The sequence below is a fragment of the Cynara cardunculus genome, assembly GCF_001531365.2.
Source record: "Cynara cardunculus var. scolymus isolate 2C chromosome LG 15, CcrdV1, whole genome shotgun sequence".
In the NCBI taxonomy this organism is placed as follows: domain Eukaryota; kingdom Viridiplantae; phylum Streptophyta; class Magnoliopsida; order Asterales; family Asteraceae; genus Cynara; species Cynara cardunculus.
The window spans coordinates 9157696-9167658 of record NC_037542.1 but is presented as its reverse complement, the minus strand read 5'-3'; the positions used below and the strand labels follow the sequence as shown (position 1 = coordinate 9167658).

At 31.5% G+C, this 9963-nt stretch overlaps 1 protein-coding gene across 1 annotated transcript; it reads left to right on the top strand.

The window, feature by feature from the left end:
• Positions 1 to 5401: 5401 nt before the first annotated feature.
• On the top strand, positions 5402 to 6895 carry LOC112528320 (probable xyloglucan endotransglucosylase/hydrolase protein 33). The gene is made up of 4 exons (XM_025139326.1): positions 5402 to 5633; positions 5756 to 5856; positions 5964 to 6172; positions 6416 to 6895. Exons 1-4 carry the CDS (start codon positions 5402 to 5404, stop codon positions 6825 to 6827), a joined length of 954 nt encoding a protein of 317 aa, XP_024995094.1. The 3' UTR covers positions 6828 to 6895.
• Positions 6896 to 9963: the final 3068 nt, after the last annotated feature.

The following is a 9963-nucleotide window of genomic DNA, read 5'->3' as shown; positions in this document are numbered from 1 at the left end:
ATTTTATAAATATAATAATTAACTATTCTGTTAAAATTTAATGATTATACTAATTATATTTTAGATTTTTTATATTTAAAATGAGATGTTTATCCTGTATTTGATTGTGTTTATCTGCAGTTAGTTAAACGAATTCAGATATGGGATGAATTCGGATATGGATGAACAGGTTTAAGAGTTTTTAAGAGTTTTAGCCAAATGCTTTATAAGATAGTATAGATAAGAGAGTACTTAAATTTATGTACTTCTTGTTAGGTAACTTGAAACCAAAAATATAAAAACTATGGTTGATAATTTTTTTAAAAAAGTAAGAATTTTTAGTTCATAACAAGAAATATGTGTTATTTTGATACAAAAAAAGAATTCGTGTGAATGAAGTGATCGTGAGGGTCAATGAGAGATCAATAATAAAGAAGATTATCAAGATTTTCTAGACAAGTAAACAAATGATAATCAATAATAATATGAAAGAAAAAATGATCCATTGAGATATAATAAGAATAAATAATGAATTAAACATATAAATATGCAAGTTCAACAAATGATTGTTTGAACACTTGAATAAAATATTGTGGTGTGACGGAATCTCAATAAAAGATACATAAGTCAAACAATTGATGAAAATATTTAAATTATATTTTCCTTCGTTTTTTTAAGTAAAATAAGATGTTAAAATTAAAGTTTATGGAACATGACATAGATAAGAGACATTAAAAATACATCCAAAATTAAAGTTATACTTATTTTATTTTATAGATAATAAAATATTTAATTCAATTATTAATTAATTAATCAGATTGTGAATTTGATCAAATTTATTTTTATTCTATTTTATATGTAATGATTATTTATAATCATAAATTAATTTAGATTTTTCTAGAATGTGTTTTAACAAATTCAAAATTTATAATACTTATAATAACCAATTTGAAATAATTTTAATCGCAGTATATTGAAAAAGTAATTATGAATAACAAATCAATAATATAATTCCTAATAATTTATAAATCAATATATGAAATAAAAAAAATAAAATGCGGTTCTTATTTTTAAATGATGAAACTCATAATTAAGTGATTGTGTTTTTTTGGGAGTCCAATAATTGAATGAAGAATAATTCAAAGAATTAAATAAATTGATCCACTTGATAACTTCTGCTCTTGATCCTATTTGGAAATTGGAAACATGTATTTATTAATTTATTGAAGATTTTGAATATTGATATTGATATTTTACAGAAATTTTAAAAAGTTATATTTTAGAGAAACGTATTTTTTATGGTACCATTCATCTGTCTAAAGGTGGGTGCCCAAATGTAGGATCCTTATTGAAACCGGTTCCACACTCTAAGATCCTCTACGACTCTGATCAATGTATCATCGACAAGCTGATGTTTTTGACGGTCAAGAAAACCCACCTCTACCAACATCAACAAACAAACTCAGACAACATTAGCGTGTGATAGATCCTCCATGTGGCTAAACTGCCTAATCGCCTCAGAAATCCTTAGGTGTGTAGGATCGTATCGTGTGGGTCCTGTTGCGGCTGGGAACACCCTACAATTAAAAGAGTCATCTCGTAGGGAAGGTAGGCCGGTCTCCGGTCCGAAACGGAGTTATGTCAAAAGACAAAACTCCTTCGGCCCGTATCGGATATAATGCCAATCAATGTCAAACCACATCTTGTGTTCCCCTCCATTCTCGGGGAATACCTGTCTTTGCAAGAACATGGGGTCTCCACCACCCATTGTAATGTCCAACCATAGACCTACACAGGTGTTGCGAAAGAGGGGCAAACTCACAGGACTCAAGGCAAAGTTGATATCTGATGCGACAAATATCTGGCACTTGAGCATCAATGACACCCAATAAAAATCCTCCTACAAATCGCGATTCAATCAATTGCTATGATTACAGGGACCAAATCGCCAAATATATAAGTGCACAGACCTAATATGTAATTACAGGGACCAAATCACCAATTACGGACCTAGGATATTACGGACAAGAGTAGAAACTGTAAATTTTGTTGTCATTTAGCTGGGTCCGCGATTGCGGACCTGTGACTATTTTGGTAAAAATGGGGAGAACATGGTTAAGAGGTGAAACCAACCTTGAAAAATGACTATTTTAATTAATTTTTCTTTATTTTTTAATCATATATGTCCAAATTCTTATTAATACTCTGTTATTCATAAGCTTAGGAACTTGTCGAGGTCGATCAACTTTCTCTTAATAATTTATTTAAAACATTTTCTAAAGATGTATATATTTGAGAACTAATAAATCATATGTTATTGAATTAAATTTAAATCCAAACTAATTTTAGTTTACAAATTTTGGTAAGTTTGTTATGATGAACAAAATTTTAGGCAGGTATTTAATTATTGATTAATTTTTTTTATTATATTAATTCTATTTTGGTAAGGGAAAAAGATAATTCTTTAATTAATTAATATGGGGAGATGGAGATCTTTATTGATTTTAAGTGCATTTGGCTAACAAATCCAATAAAAAAATTCCAGGTAAGCACAACCTCGAGTCAACATAGGAGTTGACCTACAACATTATTTTCCAAGGTGGCTTTTTAAGAGAACCATTTTTTAAAACCTTCGTTAATGGAAAGGATGGTAAAATTATTTAAATTTAATTTAAAAATAATTATTTAAGAAAAAGATATAGTTTTTTTTACTAATAAGAATTTAGAAATAAAATAATTAGAAGTGAAAAATAACAATTTTATTAATTATGTATTAAATGTTTTAATAATTTTATTAATATTGTAATCTTTAAAATAAAAAAACTTTTGAAATTAAATATAATACTTTTTGGAAATTTTGGCTTTTGGATCTCTATTTTGGAGAATCTATTGAAAATGCTATACAGATTTAAATAATAGATCAATGGGTGAAAACACCTGTTTATATCAAAATTAAATCAGTTAATACGAGTATTGTCATGTGAAATATGAATTATGGATTAGGTCCCCAACAAAATAATTACAAGTATTGTCATTGTGGTTTCATTTTTGTTATGAATTGGGTCCCTTAACGTAACTCTGTTAACTTAGACTTCGTTGCACGACACATATGAGAGGTTTTTTTTTTTTTTTGTCATTTTATTATTTAGTTTGATGATTCTTTTTTTTCTTTTTGTACAACTTGGAATGTTAATTGTACAACTCTTTTGAAGCAATAAATGAAGAAAAAGAACATGTGACTAACACTGGTATTTTATCAGACATTTCCCATTAACCCCGACCTTCCTTTCCTATGACGTTGTCACTTTTTTTCCAACAATTTACCTTTTTCTCAACTCCGGCCACCACAACATCCTCTCTTTTCGTTCATCATCCGTCCTCAATACTTCATCCATCAATAAAAACTTGAACAAACATGGCCCTCAATGTGAGACTCCGAACTGAAGGCAATGGACATCCCTATGAGACTCCATCGTTATCAAACTCATATCTAAATCCCTAGATCTCTGGTGTGTGTGGGGAACAAAAATGAAGATGATGAACATCAATAGGGTATTTTTTGGACAGGCATCCACTCGACTCCCTCTGGGAAAGATAAAGATGATGGATGTCGAACCCTTTCTTTCTTCTGGTGAAGTCCTTGGGTTGAAGAACTTGTAGGAAGCATTTCAAATTTCTGAAAGTCGAAGCATATGCATGAACTCCATCTGTTCTCTACAATTTTTGGGTATGGGTTTAGGTTTTTGATCAAGGTTTTATATTTTAAGTTATGGTTTTCAAACATGGAATGGCTTTTAGGGTTTTTGATTTAGATTTAAAGTTCTTGATGTTATGTCATTCATTAGTTCATGACATATTTCATGTTCTTGTTAATAATTTTGATAGTTTTTCTTTGTGTCTTTGATTTTATTACGACTTTTTCTTTGGATTTAAAAAAAATGGAATCTAATAACAAAAAAACGAGATTTGCACAAGTGGAGGTAAAGGTGGAGTTTTGTTGGTGGCTTCTTTTTAAAAAATGGGTCTCGGTTGTTGATTTTGTTCTTCATAAATGAGGATTTTCTGTTGATTTTATACTCCAAAAATGGCTTTAAGTTGATTTTCTATTGTGCATACGAGAGATCTCTATGTTTTTTAGTTGTCGAAGATGACGACTGGTGGATGGTTGGATAAGATGCCCGCTCTTTGGGTCACCGCCATAGAAAGGGAGGGCCTGCCTAAGAATAGGAGACGAGGGATGGTTTTAATTTATGTTTTTTTCTTTTTTCTTTTTAGCTTTTACATCGTACAAACTACATTGAAACATGTACATGAAAGAATTATTAAAGGAATGGTGAAATGACTAAAATGTCCTTTATACGAGGGGCAAGTGACTAAACCATGGTAATGATGTTTGTAATTATTTTGTTTGAAGGATCCAATCCGTGATTTCTTATAACCACAAGGATGAAATTTATAAGTTAGTCTAATCATAATAGTGATCATTAAGTATCTTTTTTGATACGTACATACTTTAATAATAAATTAATTTAATGATTTACTCCTAATCAAAGACATTAAATGATCTTATGTACATATTTAATTATATATATTCCACTAATTGATTTTGGGCAGAAGTTTTAAGGAAAAAATTTTAAAAAAAACCCAATGACATCTAGTGTTTGAAATAATTAAGTTTTTGAACATTTCAAAACTTGTTAAATAACTTCTTGAATTTTATAAACCTGTTAGATACATTCTTATGACTTATAAAACTGATTAATATGCTAAAATAATAAAAAAGTTTGAAAAAATTCCAATGAACTTTCATATTTTTGAACTATTAAGTCTTTCATTTTTTGTAAATGTAAGTACTTTTTGGTATATTTCTTTCATTTTATAGATGTAAATACTTTTTTGGTTCAAAATATGAAAGTCCATTGGTTTTTTTTTTCTCATATTTTTTCCATTATTTTACCATATTAACCAGTTGTATAGGTCGTAAAGATGTATGTAACAAGTTTTACAAGTTTTGGAATGTTCAAAAACTTATTTGTTCCAAAAAATTATCCAAAAACTTAATCATTCAAAACACTAAATTAAGACATTTCCCAAGTTTTAAAGTTATACAATTATCAACCGGTATGAGACGGATGGCAAATAATGCTCGTCATAAACTTATCGAATTATTGAACTCGAAAGTTCGATCAAAACGGGTTTACAGTTGATAATAGAAAGACTCTGTATCAAATGAAACCTATCGTCCGACATGAATCAATCAAAGATAAGCTACGGTTTGTCATTATCTTTACAAAGATACAGCCAGCTTTGCAAACAGCCAAGCAAATATATATTGCATCATTCCACTAACTCCATTCCATATCTATTATATATATATATAAACCTAATTTCACCCTCCAAAATTCAACACCAACAAGTTTTCATGGCTTTTCCGCAACAAAAGTTTCTCCTTTTATGTTTTGTTATTTGCAGTAGTTTGCTATCATCGGTTTCTTCGCGAGGTGCAGTTTATCAGCCACCGAACGTTGAGAGATTAACCGATCGTTTCCCTACAATGCCAATCACTCAAGGGATGACTACGTTGTTTGGAGCATCAAATATTCATCTGAAGAACAATGGATCATTTGTTGACATCGTTCTAGACAAAACCTCAGGTATTATATATATATATATATATATATATATGAGCGATCAAATACAAACCATCCCTTTTGTGCAAACCCTACAAACCAATCTCATCCGTCTATTATTACTGTGTTTATTTGTATATATTTAGGTTCTGGATTGATTTCAAAGAACAAATACTACCATGGATTTTTTAGTGCTGCAATAAAGCTGCCAAAGGGGTTTACATCAGGCGTAGTACTAGCTTTCTACGTAAGTTTTATTAGTTTTCACTTGCAAACTATATATCTGATAATAATAATCGTTTTCTAACACTTAAAATGGTATGATTTGATTTTGTGGCATGCATACATGTTCAGATGTCAAATTCAGATGAATTTCCACATAACCATGATGAGATAGACTTTGAATTGCTTGGCCATGCGAAAAGAAGGCAATGGGTTCTGCAAACAAATATGTACGGAAATGGAAGTGTTAGAACCGGAAGAGAAGAAAAGGTGTACCTCTGGTTTGATCCCACACAGCAGTTTCATCAATACACCATCCTTTGGAACAGCCACCACATTGTGTAAGTCCTTGTTACAACGAAATCAACTTTATATAGGTTAATATGTCTGAATGTGTTAAGACTCCTTTATAGAACTTATATAAAAGGGTTACAATGTTCAGACGTACTCGGATATCATAACTGTTATTTTAAGACACTTTTGAGATAAAACGTCTATATTTAGAAATATATAGCGTCCCCAGACGGAACATGATTATATTTATGTGTCTTTGATGAACGAGTTTATGATGATCTTTCCTACAGGTTTCTAGTCGACAACATACCTGTAAGAGAGGTAATCAATAATCAAGCCATCTCATCTGTCTACCCATCAAAGCCGATGTCGTTGTACGCAACCATATGGGATGCTTCAGATTGGGCGACGGATGGAGGAAAATACCCTGTCAACTATAATTATGCACCTTTCGTGGCGTCGTTGGGAGAATTGAAACTCGAAGGTTGTATTACAAAAAATACAATCTCGCCAACGGCTGCTGAATGTTCAAAGAATGCAACCCGTCCAAGCTCGGATATGGTGGAAGGAGCGAATTATGCAAGACTGTCGAAACAACAGATGGCTGGATTGAATTGGGTTAGGAGAAAACATATGTTTTACTCGTATTGTAAAGACACAAAAAGATATAAAACATTGCCGGCTGAGTGCAATGCTCGCTAATTCATTGTAATTACATGTGACGTTCCATTTTTTAGGGTTAAAGATTGTGGGAGCAAACGAACCAAAGCTCATATCGTCTTGGTACATTAACGAACAATTTGTAGATAGAATTTGTTAATTTCTCTCCTTTCCTTGTTTATTTATCGAAGAAAAATTGTCTTCTAATTTCATATTGATGAGCTTCATTTTGAGTGAACGGAGACCAAGCAATCACCAAACCGTGGCAACCGTTGTGGGTGGTGGAAGAGGAACAACGTTGGGTCGATACTGCATTTTTATCACGTTTAAATATCGAATAAAATCGAAATGTATTTTTTTTATTGATATTAGTTGCCTTAAAACTAAATCCTAGTATGATAATCGAAACAAAACATTGAGTGAATTTGTCACACTACAAGGAACGGGGGTTTTAGAGAAGGATCTGGAAGCGTATCCAAAGGTGATTTTTAGATAAGGAATTATATGACGAAAATGAGAAGTGTAACTGAATGTAAGATGACTTTCAGAGAAGTTTTTGGAACTAGATTACTGGCTACATAAATCGTCTTCAAAGCTTTTAGAGACGCTTTTTATGAAAATCGTCTCTAAAAGTCGAGTTAGAAGCTTTAGCAACGTTTTTGAATACGTTTCTAAAGAATAAATGATTTTTATTTTTTATTTCTAAAAATAACAAAAAAAAAAAAAATTACACGTTATAACTTTCTAAACAATATTGTTCTAATGAACTTCTTTTTACAAGTTTCAATTAGAGAGGAAACAAATAAGTTGGTTGGTTTGGTGAAACAACTTTAACAAAATACTTATGATTTAAAGAATGAGACGTATATATGAATTTCCCCCATATTTCATGTGAGTATTTGATCCAAAGTAGTGCTCATCGTACTGCGTGGAGTGGGCACTCCCTTTCGAAAGCCAAATCACAACAAATATTCACACCTCTTAGTCAAGATCTCATATGTTTACTTTTACCGTTTTGTTTTGTTAGTGATGACCCCTGATGAACCTTCTCAGGTCCAACTGAATGTGTAGGGACAAATACTCTTAAGTGTTTCTAATACACCAACTAGTTTGCCTACTACTCGAGTGGGTTGGAGTTCATTTTACTATGCAAATCCAACTCTCGTTGGTGTTACAAGAATGCTCTCGAATCCACTAGCATCACCCAAACTCGTGTCACTATGTTATACTCATCTATAGGTTGAGAATTAGACTTTAGACATTTTCAAGATATCAGCTTGTTCGCGTCATTGAATATTATCGAACAAAAGCTTACCAAAATGATAAAAGTTCAACATATAAAACTACTCAAGCGTTTTGCACAAAATTTGGGTACTTTTCACCCCTACATCTCACAAGATGTTTAGTTCATACTTTAGAAGGAAAAGAAAACATAAAATAATAAGATTACAAGTAAACATACTTAAAGATTTTAACTTCAATAAAAGTCACAGTGTCCAATACTGAAAATAAAAGTTACTGAAAATTATAACTACAGCTCTATCTAGTGAAGATTACTTTATCTCTAACTTACAAAATAAAACTTTCTAATCAAAAAATAATAAGGTGCATATGTTTTCAGGCCATACTTCTCCATTATACTAGAGGTAAAATAGTTGAGGAGGAAACTATGGGAAGGTATTGTCTCCTCAACTCTTTTACCTCTAGTATAACCTTTCCCACCTGTAAAAAGAAACCTTTCATCAAAATGTAGACCATACATGCCTTTATCTTCTGGCTTTACGACTCCTTTTTGCCTCCAGCCAAAATTAAGCTTATTCAGGAACTTTCTCTATTACTTTTTCGGCTACTAAAAATGTCTTCATCACAAGTTTGACTTTCGATTTTTCATAGTCGCTACTCTGTGATTCCATTTTGGATAATTTTTCAATTTTTCAGCAAAAAATAGCACAATATAATTCAAAATCATTTAAGTGAACACTTTCTGCACATAAGTGAATATTAGACAAAAAAATGGGGGTTTAAGAAGCAAAATGACCGGAATTGACAAAAGAATATTAAAATTAAAGGCATGTAACAACTCTAAAAAATAGAGTTATCAGTAACATATATGGGATAATAATTCCTAAAATACTACGTATATATCTATATGTATTAAAGTTATTATTATATGATAAATTGATCTTATCGTTGTACTTGCATACAATTTTACTAAGGATGTCGAATTCCTACATATCAATGATATCTCTTTGGAGCCATCAAACCAAAAGGAGGGAAGGTGTTGGAAACACTTCTAATACTGATGTAGATTGAGAATTCAAATGTATAAAACATTTATTTTATAGTTATTAGTTAGTTTATTTTTCTTTTTTTCAATCTTGAGTCTTTATTTTCTCATTTATTATTTATGGAGCTAAATGTATGATTTATTTGTCTTTTACACTATTGGATGACTAATATAAATAAATTATAGGTTGTTTGGTGCTGTAGCATTCCTGCAGTATGAATCTGGTAGTTTTCGGCTTTTTTGAAGGGCTTAATGAGCTAAGCTGCTGAGCACACCTTTTTGTTATTAGAAGACTACGATCTGAAGACCTTTTGGAATATTCATGGCTACTACTTATTTTTGTTGATTGATGTAATAGGCTAGTAGACTTTAAAGTACTTGCCAAAGTTGACTTTATGTAACTTTGCTAATGCGACACTTTGTATTAAAAATGTAGTAAAAAACTTCTTAAGACGTCCAAAAACGTCATATAAACTTATTACAACACCTTTAGATATGACGCTTTATATTTTAGTCTTATAAAGCGGTCTATTAGGATACTTAGAGATCGGGGTGTCCTATAAACTCAATGTTGTTGTAGTGTGAAGTGCAATCAAGGCATTGATACATAGACTAAAATTATATTTGATGATATGGAGATTTATTTTTGTTATGACGTAAGTATATTTAATCTTGGGGTGATATGTATGATAAGAGGTGACCAAAAATCGGTCCCGGGCCGGGCCATAACCGGTTACGGCCGGTCCCGATCAAGACAAAAACGTTTCATAACCGGTCCCCGTTCCGGTGAAATCCTCCATAACCGGTCAAGCTTACCGGTAACCGGTTAAGCCATCCGGTCCCGGTTCCGGTCCCATAATCGGTTACGGCCGGTCCTATACAAAAAAAAAA

Coding starts and splice junctions, on each gene's coding strand:
- LOC112528320 (XM_025139326.1), top strand. CDS start 5,402: ATGGCTTTTCCGCAACAAAAGTTTCTCCTTTTATGTTTTGTTATTTGC. Junction 5,634..5,755: donor CGTTCTAGACAAAACCTCAG/GTATTATATATA, acceptor GTATATATTTAG/GTTCTGGATTGATTTCAAAG. Junction 6,173..6,415: donor TGGAACAGCCACCACATTGT/GTAAGTCCTTGT, acceptor TCTTTCCTACAG/GTTTCTAGTCGACAACATAC.